Below are 23169 nucleotides of genomic sequence, written 5' to 3' on the forward strand. Positions count from 1 at the left end.
TGGAATTCCTAATGAGTACATAGTATTTCCCAAGCACAGAGCCACTCAAAATTGTATTATCTTTGTTCCTACTTTATCCAGAGGCAAGGGAATGGCTTCCATGCTTCCAAAGCAAGATTTCCATACTTGCCATGAGAAAAATAAAATAATAAAATTTCCATAAAACCACAGCTCTCAAGTAATTGATCCATCATTTTGCGATATGCATGTCACAACACTTATAAGCAGCTCATTGAGTTGCCTCAGTTTTCACATTAGAGAAGATAATAGGAGAAAAGTGAAAGACCCAAAGATAGAAGATAATGAAGATCAGATAGAAAATAGCATAATGACTTGGCATGAGCAAAGACATCTTCCCAGATTGAGAAACATTTGATCTCAATGGCAAAAATTAGAATATCTTAATTCACTTGCAGTCATTAGAACGTTTAAGAAGGTGGCAAAAGCAACACCTTCATGTATTCCTCCTAATTTTATATTCAACATAAATACACTGAATACTGGCTATGTGCAGATCACTCTGCAAAATGCTTTGGTAGACTGTCAACAGGCATCAGCAATGGGTCAGGTTCATCTCAGATGGCTCAGCTTGGCTCCAGATTGTGTCAGTTGGGGTGGCTTAGACAAGCTGAACTCACACACCAGAAGATGTATGGCAGATGGGTGAAGTAGAGTGTCTCTGGTCTCCACATGGATTCTTTGATCAGCAGGATAGCCTGGAATTTTACCTGGCTTTCCTTTCAGCAGGCATCAACAAGGAACGTCATAAGGTTCAGTTTTGCAATTCTCAGACATCTCTTCTACCTCATTGAATTGGTCAAAGCAAGTCACAGCACCAGGATATAAGGCACAGATTTATCTCACCTTATCACAGGAGAAGACCATATTCATACATACAGAATAAGACATATTCATGATGGCTGCCTATCTCCATCATGTGATACCCAAAGATGACAAAGGGATCTGTGTGTGTTTGTTTGCATGTTTGTTTGTTTTGTGCTCATACAGGAGCTTGAACTAAAGGCCAGGGAGCTCTCTTTGAGCTTTTCACTAAAGGCTGACACTCTTCTTCCAGAACCACACCTCCACTACTGGCTTTTGGGTGGTTAATACAAGATAAGAGTCTAACAGACTTTTGTGCCTGAGCTAGATTTGAACTGCTATCATTAGATCTCAGCCGCCTGAGTAGCTAGGATTCCAGGCATGAACTCCCAGAACCTGGCTAATAAGGTGTGGAAAACAATGTTTCCTTCAGGACAGTTCCCATCCTCTACTTTTGCCCTCTTGTTTTTCACAGATGCCTGTATATTACTATTCATCTGGTCAGTACCCTACCTCAACCACACCACAATACCGGCCCCTGGCCTCAGTTCAGTACAGCGCTCAGAGGGGTCAGCAGGTGCCACAGGCAGCACAGCAAGTAGGTAAGTAGGGTCTGTTTCTTCTTTGGTCCAGCAGCTTTGTTGTTTCTACTGGTGAATTTCGTAGCTACATTTATTGATGAGTACCCAAGCTGAGCAATTTAAGTCTGCATTTCCCCTATCCTGAGATGTAGATTAACTCTGTGTGGAAAAGAAACAGATTTATGGAGGTGAAGCTGACAACAGTCCAGCATCCCAGATATGCACCATGAACAGAATCTATGAGTTGTTTTCACATCCTCTCAGTGGATTTTCAAGCAGACAGCCAACAACATCTCTATCTTTCTAGTTCATTCTTTTTTGCTCTCTTTTCAATGGAAAGAATGCATCCCCTATTCTTAAGGCTGGGGAATGAAGTTAGGTTGTTTGGCATCATCCTGGAAAACTCTGTTTTGGAAGGCTCCAGACAGTGCATCTTGTCTGTGGGACTTGAACTCCTGGCTCACTCTGGGAATGGCTGCAGCTCCTGCCCTGACCGGCAGCTATGTGCAGTGGGAAGGGGGGCCGATGCACTGTCCGAGAGTGAGTAGCAGGTCTCACAGTGAACCGGTCTCTTTCCCTGCTGTGCCACATCCTGATGGAATGCTGCTGCAGATCCCCCCAGCTGGGTAGAGGAACATGTGCTAGGGAGAGTTCTCTCTGCCCACCACTCTGCCTGCGATCTGCTGTCATGTTGAAGACGCCCTGCCTGGTGGGACATGCTGCTTCTGTAAGTAGGTCACAGGAAAGAGCATGAGCTCCTTCTGTGGGTCATGAATCCCTTCACTGAGTATATGTACACACTGATGTAATATCTGCAGACACATGTGTGTGAAATATGTGATGTGTACCATTCTATAAGCTGTGAAATCTATCACCTGTCATTGGTCCTTGCCAACATTTAGTACCAATCCAGACACCCTCAAGTTGCTAGCAGATTACCAGGTTGGGGAATCAAATTCCTCTGTATTGTAGGTGGTTATGTGTTCTTTCATTCATCTTATGAGTTATTTCATTTCTGTGATGCAAAGAATTAGGGAAAACATCAGCTGCCGGTCAGAGTTTTGCCTTGAAAAATGGCATTACTTCAAGGACTTTATACTTTTAGCAAATTAAGAATTGACAGTTATAGGTGATGAATTGTTTTTAGGGAAACTTTTGACATTATTTTCTCTGAACAATGGTAATTGTGTCATCCATGTAACAGTATGCCATAGTAATGTATTTTTCCAGTTCAGAACTGTCTGTCTAAACTGCGAGTGTTTATTAACATGGTTACTTACAATCTCATAGACCTTGGTTTAGAAGCAATGGAGAGATCGATCTTCGGTTTATACATGCATTAAAAGAGGAAAGATGCTGTTAAAGACCTGCAGTGATCTCTCATTACTTAGTTGTATTGGGTGACAGATTCCTAAGGAGACAGTACAGCCCCCCATTTGGTCATCATGGAAAGGAGTTCAAAGGCCTCAGTTAGAAGCATGCTGGACTCTGTTTAATCTGTGAGCTCTGCACACCAGTGTGAGGGACTCAAGTACATAACTGTCATGTTAAACCAGGCGGCAGAGTTCCATGTAGAGCAATCTAGGGTTCTCCATTCACTCCTATACTGCTATTACTTCTCTCCACTGCTTTAGCTGATGACTGACAACTCACAAGAAAACACATGTTTTTACTCTTTTATAAATCAATGTGGGATGTAGACACATACTCTGCCATCCCAGAGAGACCTAGCTGGGCCCAATGGCTTGCTTGGCAATCTGGTAGCTTTTCCCAGGCTCACATCTCACTAAGGAAATGCCACTTCCAAGGAGAGGTAATGATGCTGCTGTAAGAATTCATTCTATGGCAGTGCCATGCTCAAAACAGAGGCAAGGGCAGTGCACATGATATTCGGGACAGGAGTGTCAGACTGTGAGGGTGGAGGTGGGGAATGTGAGATGATACAGTAGCTTCCCAGTTGTGACAGCATGTACCTGCAGGCACACTGAGGCTTTTGAGCTTCTGGTTTAGAAGATCATAACACTGGCTGTCATGTGTAAAATCTGAGCGCTGCACCTCTGCAGTGCTGAAATTATCAGATGTCTGAGAAGGCAGATGGTGTTACGATCTTACAGAAAACCATCATTACTAAAGAAATCCAACCCATAGAACCTAGAGCTTCTATGCATTGTTAGAGATCTGTTGTGTGCCATAGTATTTGTTGTTGTTGTTGTTGTGGGCTTTTTAAAAAATTGTTATTGTAAAGGTGATGTACAGAGGGTTACAGTTATATAAGTCAGGGGATGCGTACATTACTTTTATAACATTGTCACCTCTTCCCTCATTTTCTTCCAGTTTTTCCCTCCCAACCTCTCTCCCCCACAAGCTGTATAGTTCATTTTCAACATAGTCTTGACAGTGTCATTGCTGCATTTGTTTTGTTTTTGTGCTGGTCCTAGGACTTGAACTCAGGGCTTCTTTGCTTAAGGCTAGAGCTCTACCACTTGAGCATAGCTTCACTTGTAGCTTTTGGTAGTTTACTGGAGATAAGAGTCTCATAGACTTTCCAATCCAGAGTAGCTAGGATTACAGAAGTGAGACACCAGCACCTGGCTCCAACAGGGCCTTTCTAAGAGACAGGCAGAACTGTAGGTGGGACAACCCTGAGTGAAGGAACAATCTTACAAAGGAGCCTTTTTTCTAAGAAGTATATTTTCTGTAGTTGTTGATGGGTCTTCTTTGTTTCTAAGCCACACTCTGAATAGTGCTCACATGGTACTCTCTCCCAGAGATGCTCCGATTCCCCTTTCCTCCCTGTTCCCATCATCTGGCATGCTGGGATCTGGCCTCTCCCACCTCATCTGGTCTCTATACTAGATGGCATTAGAGCATCCTAAGCTATGGGATAGCTCAGAATTTAAGTGGGGTAAAAATATGTCCACTAAAGGCAAACTAAATTTTAATCCCATTTTTCTTCTTGGCACAATAAAAACTGTCTTCCTTTCTCCTTCCTTTTTGTCAGAAACCTCCATCAGTTGCTACATCTTTCCAAGGCCTTAAGATGAAATACAGTGAATTTTTTAAGGGACTAGGTAACTTACAATTGCTTAAATTTGACTTTTATATTACATAGAGGCCCTAGAAAGAGATGGAGATGCAAATGTTCCCTTAGAGATTTTGTTCTCTATACCTTATTGATGGTTGGTAAAGGTCCAAAGTCTAAAGAGTACAGAGAGAGAGAGAATGAGAGAGAGAGAGAGAGAGAGAGAGAGAGAGAGAGAGAGAGAGAGAGAGAGGAGACAGGAGACAGGACAGAGAGACATAGACAGAAACAGAAACAGAGACAGAGACAAAGACAAGGAGATCTGTGTGATAATTATGAAAGCTAATGGTGTTAAGTTTGGGAGAAGATAAAGAGTAAATTTGTGCGGTGATATTTGGATATGTCTATAGGAATATTTGAAAACTTTCAGTACAGAATCTCTTCAGTGGAAAGTATTGTCTATTTCCATTCTACTACCCTGTCTGTTGTCAAAGGAACTATTAGCATTCCTGATTTACAGATGGAAAACCAGCTCTCTAGGACATGTAGTAAATGACCTTGGGACCCAAGACATGGGAGGGAGGAATAGCATAAGCCAAATTTAACTGCCTTTAAGCTGTGTGAGCACAATTAGCAGTGTTGACTTTATTTCCTAACATGGGAGGACATAAAACAACCATGATGGAATTAAACCAGCATGCTCATGCTACTGAGGCTAGCAACACTAGTGGCTCAGACATACCAAATTGCTGAGAAGTATTCATTTAGGAGTCTAGACTTCTACCTCCTTGTCTAGCATAAGTTTTCATATTTTGTGAAATGGTTATTGCAAAAAATAAATAACAGAAGGCAGCTGATAAAAATTTGCATAATTATACTTTGGAAAGCTCGTGAAGAAAAAGAGAATTTCTTCTAGGAGATTTTTTTCCAAATTCTCCTTTTTTTAGTTTGACATTAAAAGAAATAGTCATACCATCATTCTTAGCTTTTCAGGATCTCAGACATGTCTGAAAAGCAAGGAAAATAAGTGTAAACATTCTGTATACTTTTATGAAGGAACAATTGGAGCAGAATCTGGGTTTTATATTACAATGATATTGGCCTAAAAATAATGAATAGTCTTCCTTCTCTGACATTTTGGAGGAGATTATGTGAAATTGTGGCTATATCTTCTTTAAATGTATGATAGAAATTTTCAGTGACATATTCCTGACTCCAGAGAACTTTAATTACCTATTTAACTTTTTACTCCATGATAACTTCTATTGCTTATAAAATATTAATTGAATTTCTTTTTTTTTCAAATTTTTATTAACAAACTGATGTACAGAGAGGTTACAGTTTCATACGTTAGGCATTGGATACATTTCTTGGACTGTTTGTTACCTTGTCCCTCATACCCCCTTCCCTCCTCCCCCTTTCCCTTTCCCTTTCCCCCCATGAGGTGTTCAGTTCACTTACACCAAACAGTTTTGCAAGTATTGCTTTTGTAGTTGTTTGTCTTCTTTTACCCTGTGTCTCTCAATTTTGGTATTCCCTTTCAATTTCCTACTTCTAATACCAGTATACATGGTTTCCAATATACTCAGATAAGATTACAAAGATAGTGTATATACAATCACAGGAAGGTGATACAAGAACATCATCAATAATAGAAGCTACAGATACACATGGGACGTTGAAATTAGTTGCAACTGTGATATAACAATCATTTCCATAAAATGGAGTTCATTTCACTTAGCATCATCTTATGTGTTCATAAGGGTATAGCTATTGGGCTCTTATGACCCTCTGCTATGACTTGCCAAAACTTGTACTAATTATTCCCAATAAGGGAGACCATAGAGTCCATGTTTCTTTGGGTCTGGCTCACTTCACTTAGTATAATTTTTTCCAAGTCCTTCCATTTCCTTACAAATGGGGCAATGTCATTCTTTCTGATAGAGGCATAAAATTCCATTGTGTATATGTACCACATTTTCCTGATCCATTCATCTACTGAGGGGCATCTGGGTTGGTTCCAGATTCTCGCTATGACAAATTGCACTGCGATGAACATTGTTTTACTGGTGGCTTTACTGTGATTTTGTTTGTGGTCTTTTGGATAGATACCTAAAAGTGGGGCTGCTGGGTCATAGGGGAGTTCTATATTTAGCCTTCTGAGGAATCTCCATACTGCTTGCCAGAGTGGCTGAACCAATTTACATTTCCACCAACAATGAAGTAGGGTTCCCTTTTGGCCACATCCCCTCCAACAATTGTTATTGTTAGTTTTCTTGATATATGACATTCTTACTGGGGTGAGATGGAATCTCAATGTTGTTTTGATTTGCATTTCTTTTATGGCCAGTGATGTAGAGCACTTTTTCATAATTTCTTTATGGTTCTAAAATTGTCCATACTATCTCATCTTTTTGTGACTCTGGGTAACTTATAATTATCAAAGAATTGGCCCATTTCTTGTAAGCAGCAAATTTAGCATACATTTGATATTTATACTTATTGATTATATTTTGAATAGCTTCAAGATGCATTTTGATATCCTGTTTTACTACTGATATTGGTGATTTTTAACTTCTTTTTATTTTTTGTCACTTCTAGATTTATTAGATTTGTTAAACTTTTCAATGATCTAGATTTCTTTCTTTCTTTCTTTTTCTTTGTTTGCCAATCCCGGGGGCTTGAACTCAGGGCCTGAGCACTCTCCCTGGCTTCTTTTTACTCAAGGCTAGCACTCTGTGACTTGAGCCACAGCACGACTTCTGGCCTTTTCTATATACATGGTGCTGAGGAATCGAAACCAGGGTTTCATGTATACTAGGCAAGCACTGTTGCCATTAGGCCATATTCCCAGCTTAAGCATATAGATTTCTGTGAACTCAAAACACACATATGTTTTAGCAAAACAGAAGAAAGAAAAAAGGCACAGGAAAGGGAGAGAAAAGCATTTTCAGCTTCCCACAGAGGAAATGAGAATAAAGACTCAAAACCTACTTCCCTTTTCCATTGATTTTTCTCTATGCTTTTCTGTTTCAATTCACTGTTTTCTTATTTTCTTTCTCTTTCTTCTTATTTTGCTGATCCTAGTCATATTTGGCTTATTTTTATTTCCTTTTTGTATTTTTTGAGGCAGAAGGCTAAGTTATTGGTTCAAAATATTTCATGTTTTAATTTTTCATTCAATTTATAATTGTCATTATAAAGGTGATGTACAGAGAGATTATAGTTACATAAGTCAGGTAAAATGTACATTTCATCTTTTTTTTAATGTAACCTTTAAGTGCTATTAGATTCTCTCTTGGTACAGCTTTAGCCATGTCCTACATATTTTTATTCTCATGTATTTGTAAAAATTCAGGGCTTGGATCAAACCCTGAACTCTGTTGTACATGTTAGGAAAGTACTCTTCCACTGAACTACAACCCAACATTTTCCTTTGGTACTTTGTCTTTGACCTATGATCATTTTGAGGTGTAATGTTTAATGTCCAACTATTTGGACACTTTCCTATTGTCTTTCTCTTATGGATTACAGATAGAGCACATTACAGTTAGATAGCGTATTTTGTGTGATTTCAAGTCTTGTTAAGTTGTTGGAGTTGGTGTCATCACCCATTCTTAGTGACTATTTCATGAATACTTGAAAGAACTGAATGTTCTGCTCTCTTACTGTTAGCCACAATGTTCTGTTCTTGTCCTGTGCATCCCATTGGCTTTTTACTCTGCTCTGTAGTGGTGTTGGGTTTCTGTTTTATAGTTCTACCAGTTGCTGAGAAGTACTATTCCTAACCCCAACTATAATACCTCTTAACCATTCTGGAAAAGTCCCCAGACCAAGGCCATCCCCACTGTTTCCAAAGTCCAAGAGTGGAGAGGCTTTGCAGTCATTTGGCTCCTTTCTCAAAGGACTGAGAATCATTTCACTCCTTACAAGAAGTCAGAAACAGTGTACAGAACTAGAAGAGAAGTAAAGACTCTCGACAGGAGAGGTTAGGTTCCAGTTTCTGAAAGCTGCTCTCTGCATCTTTTCCATGCCAAGCTTTCAGCAGCTGCTGCCTAGCTCCATGTGACTTCAGGTTTAGGCAAAACAGAGTCCTTACTTCACATACCAGGAATGTTTCTGGATGCCAAAAAAGTGAGACAATATGAAGATAAGGTGGCTTCACAAACAGGAAAAGGTGAAAAAATAATCTGAGGAACCTGAGGTTTGGTGATAGCTGAAAATTTGAGGTGTCACTCCCTCTGCTTTAGAAAAGTCCTCACTGCTCACCCTCTCCCATTCACATGTCTGCTGAATGATTCATTTCAGGCAAAACCCAGTTTCACAGAGAATTTCCCATGAAAATATTTCGCTTTTCAAATTATGGTTCAGAAGGAAAGCATGAAAAGAAATCTTTAAAATGCATACCACTGCAAAACGACACCCAGATTTTGTGAGGACTCCATAAGCTCATTTAAGGTACTTCTGCTGGGTAGCTTTCAAGTGTGGAGTAAACACTGTCCCAGTGGCCTTGACATATTAGAGCTGGAGTCTGTGGTATGAGACAATGGTGGAGTTTTTTTTACTCATTTTTTTTTTCTCCTTGATACAGGATCTTGATATGGATCCCAGGCTGGCCTTGAACTCATGATCCTCCTCCCTCAGCCTCCCAAGAGTTGAGATTACAGGTGTAATACCTCCAAAGCTGCCTCTCAGGCTGCTTGCTTTTATTTAAAATAAACCTCTCTTGGGTTTCTCTTACACTCTTTTCAATAGCAATTATGAGATATCTCTAGTATGACTGTAAATGGAGTTTAAATATTTAATGTTGCGTAAGCTAAAAGGATAGTCTTCTGCCCAGGCCAGAATATTGTTACAAACCGAAAAAGGAATCCTGCTACAGTGCTTGTAGATGTAACACCAAATCATGTTTCAAGCATCAAGCAGCCTTATGCAATCTGACCAAATCTGACTTTTCACATTCTGTTCCTGAATATGGGAATTCAACCGCTGAACACATGCAAGTGATAAGAACACCAAACCAGTGAGAGTGGGAATAATATCTCCAGTAATGTGGAAGTGTGCTGTCACCTGTCCCTATTCATCTGTGAAGAACCAGAGATTGTCCTCTCTCTTCTGTAGGAAGTGGAAAGGCACTTGTTACTGCCCTGCTATTTGTCCAGTCAGCACAAGAGAAGGATATGAGGGGGGAAAGCTGCCATGAAGTTTAGACAGATTTAGATAAAGATGCAAAGAATGAGAGAGAGAAAAAAACATGCTTATTCTGTTTGCTGTGCTAGCTGATACTAAGCTGATAGTACAATCCAACAATCTTCAGGCACAACCTTGACCTTAGGGTTATAAATCCCAAAGACCAAATCCCTGACCAGACAGAATTCTCAAGTCCAGAACTGTAGAGCTGGCAGTATTCCCTGTGAGCAATACAAACCTCATAAAAGATCATTGGATTTTTTTGTTCCAGTGAAGAATAAAACACCTTCTAGTTCATTAGGTATTTGACTTGCTCTATTCAGCTTTCTCTAACCATTTCATTATATGAGGGCTCTGAAGATATCAACTGGAAATTGCAAATGCCAAGCCTCCCCTTGAAGTGGAGTAGAAGATTTCTCAGACTTTAATGGGCAGTAAACTTTACACCTCTCTTTTAAATGCATGTCAGTTACCACAGTAATTGTTGCAGTAATCCTCAAACAAATCCCAAGATTCTACATTCTTTTTTTTTTAAATTATTTATTTCTTTATTTTCAAAATGATGTACAGAGGGATTACAGTTTCACAGGTAAGACAGTACATACATTTCTTATCCAACTTGTTACCTCCTCCCTTATTTTCTCTCCGCCTTCCCCTTCCCCACTTCCCTCGCCATATGAATTGTACAGATGGTTTACAGCATATAGTTTTGTAAGTATTACTGTTGCATTGGTCTGTCTTTTATCCTTTGTCTCTCCATTTTTATAATTGCCTCCCATCCCTAGTTCTAGTATATGCATACACAATATCCAGCGTACCAAAATCAGTTACAGTGATTATTGACCAAATCGTCCACTTGATGCTGATGTTGGCTAAGGTTGGGGTCTAGAGTCTTGAAAACAGGTAACACATAGTGCCTTTCAAATGTATTATTATTATTTTTATTTGATGTTGTGAAATCAAATAGATTGACAGTCTAACAAAGCAACCTACGTCAACCTGTGAGCATTCCCTTTTTTTATGTTTAGGTGCCCAAGGAAAATGTCACTAATAGGTTGGAGCAATAGTATGTTTGGACTCTGACATTTTGGTGATTTTGGATTGCACAGTGGTCAAGAACTAATGCTTCTGCAGAAACTCTTTTTGGTGTTGAGATGGCAATGAGTGGCCTGTCTAAAAACCTGTCCCTTCTACTTATTTGTGGTGGCTGCTGTGTCCTCCAGTCATTTTTATTGTTGTTGGTTTTTTTGTTTGTTTGTTTTGTTTGTTGTTTTTGTTGTTTTTTAGTGTGGAACAGTAGAATGGACTTGGCACTTTTGGCATAAATATATAATTATCTGTGTCACACAACCTTTCCTGATTGTTCCACAAGGCAGTTCCATAAAAAGTAACATGCTGAGCACATTTATTCCTTCTTTTTAGGAGTGATATTTCCATTGTGATGTCAGTGTTCAGATTAACAGCTCCGAGTAAGAAAGAATGTTATTGCCTCCTTAATGTGGTTCGGAAACGCATTTGAGATTGGGCAAAATGTATATAATGGAATCTATAAATTTACTTAACCAGAACCGTTAAGTGAGACTGACACGGAATCCTGGGTTTTCAGCTTAGCTTATTAAGTAGACAGTGTCAATGTAATTGAGAAAGGCTTTATCTTTCAAACCTTCTTGTTCCTTGTAGTTACTGTCTTCCTTACCTGCTCCTTCCGCTGCTTAGCAATCAGGAGTTACAGGGTCTCAGAGGCAACAGCAGAGCTTAAGGACTATGGGTTGTGTGATGAGGAAGGTATGTTGGATTATCAGTAGGATAGTTTGTTTGTCCTTCTATTTTAATTTACCTTCCCTAAGACTTGATGACTCCAAAAAGGATTTGTTTGTTTAATTATCCTGAATAAAATTTACATCCATTTTAATAATTAAAGGGGAAATGCTTAACACTTGAAAGCATGGAGAAATGATTTAGATTTAAGTATCTGTGTGATCATTTATCAGGCTGAAGTTACCAGTTTTGTGATGATTTCATTATCTGTGTGATTTCAATTAATATCCATGGGAATCCCATGGACAAAACCTTGTAAAACACACTGTTCAAAATATTGGTTTGGGGGGGGGTGGGGATATGGCCTAGTGGCAAGAGTGCTTGCCTCATATACATGAGGCCCTGGGTTCAATTCCCCAGCACCACATATACAGAAAATGGCCAGAAGTGGCGCTGTGGCTCAAGTGGCAGAGTGCTAGCCTTGAGCAAAAAAAAGAAGCCAGGGACAGTGCTCAGGCCCTGAGTCCAAGCCCCAGGACTGGCAAAAAAATAAAAAATAAATATTGGTTTGGAAAATGGTTTTGAGGGAAATGTGCTGTGTTTCTGACATTAATTTCTTTAGTTAATATATTTATAGATGTGGGACTGAGAAATATTCAGGATTAAGAATAGAATGTTAACATTATCAGAAGCAAGAAGTGTTTTAGCTTGTTTAAGATGGAGAAATGCTACATGTTCCCCAAACAATGTAAATGTCCAGGTTTTCTCTGTCCCTTAAGAGTCTTTGGTAAAAGTAATGTACTCAACATACTGATAGTAGTGATATTTACATGTAGATGCCAAGGAAGTGTATTTCCAATGCTTTAGAAAACCCTAAAGAGGGCTGGGGATATGGCCTAGTGGCAAGAGTGCTTGCCTCGAATACATGAAGCCCTGGGTTCAACTTCCCAGCACTGCATATACAGAAAATGGCCAGAAGTTGTGCTGTGGCTCAAGTGGAAGAGTGCTACCCTTGAGCAAAAGGAAGCCAGGGACAGTGCTCAGGCCCTGAGTCCAAGGCCCAGGACTGGCAAAAACACAACAACAAAAACAAAACAAAACAACAAAAAAAAACAAACAGAAAACCCTAAAGAACCCAAACTATTTGTTCAAAGAATCATGTTTACCTGATGACTTCTATAAAATAATTTAAAAGATACTGGCGTTCATTGTGCCACAAACTGTATGTTCTTGTTTTCTCTTCTCCTTTTTCTACAGTTTCTTTCCAAAAAAGAGTTTTATTCTCAATTGTTGTCTTAATTTAGGGATCACCCTAATTCAGCCCTTCATGGCTTTAGAAAGGTATTTTAAAAAATTGTTTGCAGACAATAATTCCTCCCAATCCTCAGCAATCATTTCTTACTTTCTGCCTTGAACTAAGATTATACAAATTCTTTGGGAGTCTCTTTTCTTATTCTTCCTCTTACTTTAAATAAGATTTTCACTCCAAACTCCAGGTGCTTTTCATGTTATGTTTTAGTGCTTTGTTCTCTTTATTTTAAATTATTTATTGTGATTCTGTGTGTCCTATAAACTCGTCCTCATAATATATCCAGGCCCTTGAGTCTTCACAATCATCTACAACCACACATTCCAGTGGACCAAGGAATACAGGTGAGGAGAGCCTGCTCTTCTAGGGGACTAAGTGTATTGTATTACTCTATCATCTCCTGACCAACTGACTTTCCTTAATGCCAGAATCAACTTGGCCCTTGGATTTGTGAGCTTAGTTACAGATTCAACATGATACAAATTTTTCTTTTTTCTCTTCTCTCCCTTCAGAGATGCAGTGATAATCCCGGAGAAATATTGGATTGTGTTCAAATTTGTCCTTTCCAAGGATTCACTTTAGCTCAGACATGTTGGTAGGGTTTCTACTTTGAATATGAAGCAGTATGCAAATCACTAAATTTAAAGGACACTGTCTTCAGTAAGGAGCACTGAAAGATGCTTCCCTTTTAAATTCTTTCTCCTTTCTGATGTGTTCAGATATGGCTCCTTACTGTCGGGACATAAATAGAAGTGCAGCAAAAACCAATCTAAATGAATTCTGTTGAATCATTACATCAGTATAGCATCTAAACTTAAATTATTCCCTTCCAGTTCTGAAATAGCATGATCCTCCCTTCCAAATGAATGTCACATTACATGTTATCTTCCTAGAACCAAGCAATAACTTAGGTAGGCTACAATCTTGTGTGTAGTATTGAGTTAGTATGATTCTTCTGGAAATATTTATTTATACACCTTCTTTATAGGCTGTGATGATCAGGGACACACATTTAACCATAAGGTGACAAATTGAACCTGCCATTGTATCATCCTTCTGGCAGAGACATTTTGCTACACCTGTTTGCTGAGAGAACATGTGAGCAAAAGGCAGTAGCCTTCACATCTGAGATCTTGGTCAAATCCCTAGAGCCTCACTATGTCTCCCCTGTGGTTTCACCCAGGGGCTGTTCACACTGCTCACAGTTGTCAGCTATTTCTTCCTGGTTGCATAGGTGGGTTTGATGCCCTTGGGGACTCCCACTAGTCCATAATTGCCTGGTGACATCTTCCCAATGACTCCTACACCACCCTTCAGGTGTCTAGCGACTCATTAAGACTGCATTTTTAATGTCCTCCCACATGCTCTCCCTACTTTTTCTGTCTGGAAAGTTCTTTTGCAGTAGGTAGCACACAGTTGCATCTTATACGATCCATTGTGTACTGAATTAAAAAAAAAAAAAACAAGTTCAGAAAGAGAGGCTAGAATCAAATAAAAACCACAAAACCACACTTTGCACAGGACAGGATGTAGCAGGGGAACCTGCATTTCAAAGTATGATAAGAATACTTAGAGTGGATCAAGCCAGCTGCCCACGGGCCGGTGGAAATGTGCATTTCCTAAGGAAGACAATAAATACACAAACACTGTTTGAATTCCTCATTTTTGCATAGGCAGTGTGCACCAGAGTGAGTTGTTAGGTCCCAGAGATCATCTAGCTCAAGGTGCCCTTCAGTGAGTCTTGATGGAGAATGGAGTAGGCAGGTCTCACCTGGCAGGAAAGCCTTGTCTTATGTTGCTCTGTACTTGTGGGATTGAGATGAGTAAGAGAACAAGCTCAAGACAAGACAGAAAAATCAGTAACATGTGTCTGCCTTTCTGAAAATGGTGCAAACAATTAGGAGAAAGAAAAGATTACCTACATGGTAGTTTCTGTTATGCTGTGCTTTGTTAGTAGAACATATTAGAAATGGTGAAAATGGGTACTTAGAGAAGACAGCAACTCTACTCCTGACACAATGAGGTTTTCTTTTGCTTGTGAGCCCTAAGTATGTGCATGTTGTAGGTACAAACCTGAATTATAATAATAGAATGTGCTGATTTCCTATTAGTTTTATTCAAGTCAGTGTTTTACATTTGCATATGCATGAATTTTTCCCTCATGTCTGCAATCAAAGTATTTTAAGAAATAAAACTCTATCTGAAGATGACATGGCTGTTTGAAAAAGAATTTCTAAACAATTTACAAATAAACGTCTATCAAAAGTAAGTGAATATAACAGTATTGCAGGATACAAAGACCATTATATATAATGATAGCCATCAATGAAAAATGTAAGAATTCCATTTGCAATAGTACACACTTTCATTGACAATAATTAATCACAGCACTCCTAACTAAATGGTCCAGAAATGCCCAGGTCATTGGTACAGCTATCAGGGAGCAACTCAAAGTGGGCCCCTTGTGTATCTCACAGAGTAAGGGCAATCACAGCACCAGATGTTTCTCTTTGTAGCCCTTGCTTTCCTGTTTTCTTCTAAAGAACCACATATTATGGGAGACTAAAGCCTTCAGGTCTCTTATTCATATATCTTCATTTTCCAGGTTCAACAAATATATCATGATAAACTGTTGTTCTTGGCTTGCTGCTTCCCTCCCCAAGCTCAGCCAACTCTGTGGAAGTTACAGAGCATTTGTCTACCTTCTGTCAAAGGCTTTTGTCTTCTTGATTTCCCATTGTTCAACTGACACAATTTGAGGTACAGTCTTTGAGTTGGAGTCTACCTCTAGTGCCTCTATGAATGTGCCACACAAAGGAGACAGTTTCCTTGACAACAAGAATGTGGCAAAAAAAAAAGAAACAAAAAACCCCAGAAGCCCTACAAACTTGCATTTGTGCTTACCTTCTCCACAGTGTTCCTCTGCAGAGCTGACCCCAGGCACCAAAAGTTGGCAGTTTTAGTTTAGCCATTGACTAAAAGACTCCAGTAACAAGCACTGTCTCACTTTTTCTTCTTTGCACTAATGAAAACAATCTAGCTCTGCAAATGACATTTTCTCATAATAGCTTGTAGAAGGTCGCTTATGGGTATTTAAGTAGATAAAGAGAAATTGGGCTTTCAGAGGTTTGTAGACTTGTATGTGTAGGTGTGTGTGTATATGTGTGTGTGCGTGGTGTGTGTGCACATGGTGTGTGTGTGTGTGAGAGAGAGAGAGAGAGGTGGTCCAAATGAACTGATTTTAAGTGACTGATAGAATACAGTTGTGTGTTTATTTTTAGTAGCCGATATTCACATGAAAGTATTTTCTAAACTGGCAGGGTGCGATGGCATGTTTGGTGATGGCTATAGAAAGGGACTTATTAATTTGGCAGTGCTTGTAACACACTTACTAAGCATGCTGCTACATAAGCTGTCATGAGCTCAAAATGTTTTTCTCTCTCTATTAAAAATGACATGAATTCATCAATAAGTGAGTCTACTGAAGTCTAATTGCTGACATCATTCAGCAAGAATGGGGGTTCACTAGTGTGGTTTTTCAGCCCTAAGCTTTTATTGTGCCTAAGAAATCAATGACTTCACATCCAGTCATCTATGCCTCTTATTTTGAGTTTTTTCTTTCAGAACAGTGATGGAGAATATGCATATACAGTTTGTTGATTTCTAAATTATCCACTGTTAAGCCTGTCAGTTGCTGAAGGATGCTTAATATCCTGGGCTTTCTCTCCTTCCTGCCTAATTGAACCACCTGTTCAAGCTTGCGGTGTTAGAAAGCTGAGATAGCCAATATATTTGCAACATCCTCAATACACATAGAAAAGATTAGAGAATGCCTTTTCTTTTCCCCCTTTTCCCTTTCTTCTTGTGTAGGCTAAAGGAGTTCAATTTGTTTTATTTTTCACACTTACGATAAGTTCAAGCCTACGGTCAAGGCACTGGCAAATTCAGTTTCTTGGGAGCCCTGTCCTTGACTTGCAGATATCTCCACCATCTTTGTAAAATGAAAAGAAATGATGAAAAATACAGCCCAGAAAACCATGGCTTTGCCAACATGTTCATACAATGCCTGCTTGGTGCTGATGGCTCATGTCTATACTCTTAGCTTCTAGGTAGGCTGAGATATGAGGATCACAGTTTCCTGGCAGGAAAATCTTATCTCCAGTTAACCACTCAAAAAAGCCAAAAGAAGTATATTTGAGGCTCAAGTAGTAGAGTGAGAGATAGTACCCACTCCTGAGTTCAAATCCCAGGTCTAGCATACCCACACATAAAAACAAGAAAACAAACAAAATAACCATACTACCACCAGCCTGAAGTAACCTGAATAGAGATGATAGTCCTGTGTTCCCTCCATTAGCCACTATAATGTTTAAGCATCATATCATACTGTCAGGAGCTAGATGACATATACTAAAGTATCATTTTGAATTTCTGCATATGTGTAATTTCAAAAGCCTGAGAAAAGCCACATGAAGAGACTGTAAAAGCAGACTAACAGGACTCCAAAATACTTTCTGCCTTTACCCCTTTTTGATGTGGTTTTCCTGGTTTGCGGCGACAGCAACTGACTGAAATTATGCAGATCTAAAATGCCAGCTCCCTGCATCACCAAGAGCTGTCTTCCTGCCTGAGTTCACACTGGTGGCCCTTAGGGTTTGTGGCTATGTCTCGATGACTGGCTACCTAAATTTAGTCCATTTGCCTGGTGGTGACAGCCAGCACTTGAACGACAACTACCATCTGGTTCTTTCTGCTAGATTTGTAGCAGATGCTTCAGTTGGGTTTGTGGGGTGAGAGCCTCTAGGGGAGACAGAGATCTGAAAATTTACTGTAGATAACCTTTACTGGAGAGGTAACAGGTGTAGAAGTAGAAGCCAGAAGTAGAGAAATAAATCAGCTGGGAGTTTAATGTCTGTTGTTCCCAAAAAGACTTGAGATTAACTGATTGATCTGGATTCTTTTATGATCATTGAAGAATTTGGACACATTGGCCCACCACAGAACTGCAGATATTAGACTCTTCCTAAGGCAATGTGTTAATGTGATGTAAACCAATAATGGGGAAATGCAATATGCTTTCATGATTCCTGAATCATTATTTCTCAATAGATGGTTTACCTGCATTAGGAGTAGGAAGGTTCTGGGAAGGGCATGTTCAAATTAAAGTGTAACTTCTTAAAGGGAGAGGCACTAGGCAGTATTTCTGCCCATGGAAAACTCAATTTTTGTGTAGAAAATGCATTTCTCTGCTCTTTTTCTGAAGCTTTCTTATCCCCTGAATGTGACAGAGCTAATGTTCATATAGATAAGTGTTTTTAAAAGTACATTTTCAAGAAATTAGTATGCCATTAATATTTATGAACAACTAGCCTAAAGCTAACCTACTTTAACCACTTTTCTGATTTTGATTTCCTTCCCTATGTTCAAAGGAATCTATGTTGGCAGGAATACCACAGGGTTTGAATTGGGTGAAAATTTCTTTCTATGTGTTCAAAAGCATCTAGGTTTCCAAGAATAAGAATACAATTTGGAATGTGTTCAGAAATCATTGCAATAGGAGGGAGTGGAACTTTTAGATGTAGACAAAGCATATGAATAAGTGAGATCTAGTTGCAGGCTTTGGTTACTTAAAATGCAAAGCTACTCAGATCTCTTAGCCTCCACAGGTACTTCTTCATTTTAGAAAGTCTAGTTATCATGTTTATTATGTATAGTTTATTCATTTGGATTAAATTATATCAGTGTTACAAAGGGGTTTATTATTATATTGGCCTACACGTATATAATGTGCTTTGATTAAACACACACACACACACACACACACACACACACACAATCACACACACCTGAAGACAGAGCCTTCCTATTTGAGACATCCCTCTGCATCAACTCCTCATTCTGTTTCCTGTTGAAGCTGACAGCAAAGCTATGTCCTACTCCCTTGCTTTTGTGCTTCCACTCTAGCTATAGTGTATTTTAATAAACATACAGGGAAAAATAATGTGAGTAGAATTAAGAAACAACCAAGTGCTTTTATTCTTCAATGATGGAAAGTGAACCTTAGATGGAATGGAATTCCAGAAGGTGGAGTTAGAAGAATGAGCACAACCACCACCAGTGAAGTCAATGCCCTAAGAGAAACCTTAGTGTTATTATAACTTCTGTTTCTGTAGGCTTAATTCCCAAGTGAATGCATAATACCTGTTTTGCAGCTAAGCCCTCCTTTATTCATTTCAGCAAGTACATTTTGAGCCCCAGTTAGCACCAGGCAGAAATCCATTGATGTCATCACTGATAGACCTGGTGTCATCCACACTGAAGCCCCCCCCCATCATCCCTCCACAAATCCCTCTAGATCTGCTGTGATTCTACAACAGATTCAGCTAACAAAAAGCTGTTTTCCCCCCAAACACAGTCATTTTTCAGCATCAAGGTAGAAAACTTGTAATAATTGCACACACATGCATGCATGCACACAAATGGGTTATATACTATTTTTCTTACACTTAACATTTTCTCTTTGAGAAGTCAATTTTTTTTCAGATATGATGTGTAGTTTCTCCAGTCTGCATCTGTTAAAATATCAAATTCTAAGCAGAATTTTCTTACTCTCATTTTTTCCCTTCTACTGTGATTTGGTGGGGAGAGTGATAACAAAGCTCTTTAGAGACATGTCTGAGATTGATTTTGAGTGATAGCTAAGAGGTTTAGCTAAGAGCAAAAAGCAAAGGGAGTTAATTCAGAACTGAATTATGTAACATATAGTTAACTGGACTCTCTTTTGCCCTGGGTCTTTGAATTTGTAGCAGAAGGGAAGTGCCAGTGTACAGAAATCAGTCAGTAAGCTTTCTTGTCAGTTGGGGATAGCTGAGATGCAATTTCACACATGCCTTCTTGCCAAGGAACAAAATCAGCCATTCAAAGAAACAAAGAGGTGACATGTAAATGTAAATTTAAGCCGGGTGCTTTCAGTGCTGATTAAATTAAATTGAATGTAAGTAGTTTCCTCCTACTGAGATTAAAAATGAGAATGACAAAAATAAGTCCTTTGAAATAGGTTGGCCTTGATAATTGTTACATATAAATAATTTACCCTATATAATGGAATAGTTAAGTATGAGGACTCAAGAATTAGATTATCTGGGTTCAGATCACTGCCATTTATAGCTGTGTAACCTTGAACAGATTAATCACTCTGTGCCTCAGTGTTCTATGTAAAAGTGAAGATAATGCTAGGACCAGCTCATCATTGCTAAAATCTATAAACAAATAAGTTGCTTAGTTAAATTGTTGACATTTAGTACTTGACAAAGGGACCAGTTCTTGGTGATTGATGTAGCTCTATGTGGAGTCTCTTCAAGAAGTAGCAGCAGATCTGAACACCAATCTATTCCAAGGCCCCCTCTAAGACTTATGAGCAATACTTAGTACCAGTGCAATATCCAGTCGCCTAGGATCATTCAGTGGTCTTCCATTCAAATACTTTTCCAGATTTGAAGTGCTTGATCACACCGTTAGAATCAGGATCTGACACATTGAATTGGTTGGAACCAGCCATTTGAGGCTCTATTCATTTGGCAAAATACAATCTTTATTCATTTGATAAAATACAGCCTGGCCAAGCCAGGCTCCATTCTGGAACTGATTTGTAACTCTCTACTATTTGTAACTGTAACAATACACAGGTAATGTTGAATACAGGATGAATGCAGCAATTTCTTCATTGTTGTTAAACAAGAGAAAATTTGTTATTAGAAAGAAGAGCTCTATCACAAAATAAAACAATCAGGTGCAAATCTGTTTCCTTGTTTGCCCTGGGTGCCCTGCCTACGAAGGATTGTCATGACGCATATATCCTTGCTGAAATTTGGAACCTTTAGGCAATTGATGTGCCAATTGCCTTCCCTTGGTTCTAGTCTGTAATTTATCATTGCAGTGTCCAACCCTGTGCAAATGCGCCCTTTGTGGGCAGAGGCAAAGCTAATACACTTTCCAACTGTATTTGAATTGCTTCAATAAATCACAGCTGCCACTGTAAGCAGTTTTATCATTTGGCAGAACAATAAGTTTGCTTCTAGCTTTATAGATGCAATGCTCTCCGTTTTTGTTTGTGTAAATTATAATGCAGCATAACCCATTTGCTAAAATAAAATTCAGAAGCTCATAATCTATTTTTTTGTATTTTCTAATGTTTTTGTTTTTGTTTGGTTTAGTGCCAGTCCTGAAGTTTGAACTCAGGGCCTGAGCATAGTCTCTGGCCTTTTTTGCTCAAGGCTAACACTGTAGGACTTGAACCACACCTGTGCTCCCTGGCCCCTTTGGTGGTTAATTGGAGCTTAGAGTCGCATAGACTTTACTGCTCAGCCTAAATAGTTGGGATTATAGGTATGACCAACAGTGCCCAGCCATGTTTGCCTTTTTGAAGATACAAGGAAGTATTTCAAATAAATCATATAAACTCATCAATAAAGGGGGCATCTCATAGCCTGCTTATTTTATAGTAGCAATTTACTTATTATTTCTTTAGGGATGTGAGAGTTAAATGCTCATAAACAGTGTTATGTTTTATTTAGCTCCTTACTATTCCAATGTTTCTGTGAGAATGATCCACAAAGAAACAGGAGCAAATACAAATCATTCCCTATGGTCTGCCACACACGAGATGGAGAAACAACATTTAACATGTTGCTGCCTCTATTGTCAACTCTATAGGTGGCCATTCTGATAATCAAACATTTTCCAAGAGCCACCCCGGGAGCAACTTTCTGTTTTTCTTTTATGTCACCATGACCCAAATCAGAGTTAGAACCCATCTGATTGCACATGTTTAGACTCCTGGGAGGGAAAAGGCATTGTGTATCAATTCTACATCTTAAGTTCTGAATAAGGAAAATGTAATCTACTTTTCATACTGTTCTGAGACTCTATTTGGTATGAGGGACAAGAATCAGTGCTCTTTTTTTTCTTATTAGCTTGGCTGCAAAGTTGCTCAGTATTTCCAAAAGAATTTGCCACTCTGTCATACATGAAACTATACTACTTTGGTTTGTCATAATATTGTTGCTTTTATTGTCCCCTTTGTTCCTTCCAAATCAATGTCTAAACAGTAGCCAGGTCTTCTGATTTGAAGCTGACTTGTTTTAAATCCTAATTTATTTTTCTCTACATACATTATACAATTTTACTCACTTTTAATTCTATTACATTTAAGATCAAACAGGGACTTTTATGTTCTGTCATGGGATTTCTGTATTTTGCACACCTCTCATACCCGGTAAGCCGTGGTTAAGAACTTCATAATTCTTTTCTTCATACCTGATTTCAGAACCTTTGGACTCATTTTTCACCTCTAGATGGTAGTCCTGTGTTAGCCTTTAAACAAAAGCCAGGTCCTTACATGTCACTTACTGGAGCACTTCAACACTTGGACCATCCCCATTCAAAATAGGATGGTCTCATGATTTTCCTTTTCTAATGTCCTCCACTCCCTTAGAACTTTTGTCTCTTCCTGCTACCAGCTATCCCCTGTTTCCTGTCCTATCAATCTGACCCTATCTCACTCCTGGCTCACAGCTTGTCCAGTGTTGCAATAAATGTGTTCGTGTGTGTATGTGCACGCGCATGTGCATGTGTGTGCATGCACGTTCACATGCATCATATATGTGTGGTGCCTTTGAGTGTGTGGGCATGTGTGCACATTTATAAGAAGGAAGGAGAAAGTTGTTGTACTGATGGAGACACAGATTCTTGATGTACTAAACATGAAAATCTTGCCTTTCTCATCATATTCCCACTTTTTCCCAGACCATTTGCCTTATATCTAAATTGATTTCCTGTTTTCTATACTTTATTGTCTATAAATTCTGCTCCAAGCAATACATGGAAGTACTGTTTAGTTTATTTTACACACCATCCAAAAATATGAGTCATTGGCATCATAAGACATTGCTTAATATGCAAAATTCCTACCCATTTTCTAGAAAATGATTCTATATCCATTTCTAGAAAATGAATTATTTATGGACTACCACTATTCTATTCTATACCCATGTAAAACACATAAGCAAAAGACATTACTCTTATGGGAATGCCGCTAACTTTAATTGAAGTTTAATTGAAGAAAAGAAACAAATGGTTTCCCCTCTACCGGCAAAGAGTGTTCCAAGACTTCATTGGATGCCTTCAGCCACAGAGAGTACTGGGTTCTAATGGACTCTGTCCCCCCTCACACAAATATCTAGGATAAAACTTGGATTTACCATGCAGAGAGATATGGGAGTTCACCCTCCCCTTATAGTACTCAACTTACTTACAAGAGCAGACACCCTGGCCAAGAGACTATGCAGGGAGGTGTGGGGTTCACCTACCCCTCACAGTACTCAACTTAAAGCAACTTAAGAGTTATTATCTCTGAGAATTTTCCACTCAGTATTATTGAGCTACAGTAGAACTGTGCATGACAGAAACTAGAAAAGAAAGCATGGCTA

The 23169-nt window shown here is 39.0% G+C and overlaps 1 protein-coding gene across 2 annotated transcripts in view; it reads left to right on the forward strand.

The window, feature by feature from the left end:
- Positions 1–23169, forward strand: part of Arpp21 (cAMP regulated phosphoprotein 21) — a 165707-nt gene that overhangs the window by 111607 nt on the left and 30931 nt on the right. For both annotated transcript variants that reach the window (XM_048348649.1, XM_048348650.1), the window contains one exon: positions 1298–1424. In XM_048348649.1, the coding sequence (XP_048204606.1) occupies positions 1298–1424 (127 nt within the window). The remainder of the gene's footprint in view (positions 1–1297; positions 1425–23169) is intronic.

Source organism: Perognathus longimembris, chromosome 6 (genome assembly GCF_023159225.1).
Source record: "Perognathus longimembris pacificus isolate PPM17 chromosome 6, ASM2315922v1, whole genome shotgun sequence".
In the NCBI taxonomy this organism is placed as follows: Eukaryota; Metazoa; Chordata; class Mammalia; order Rodentia; family Heteromyidae; genus Perognathus; species Perognathus longimembris.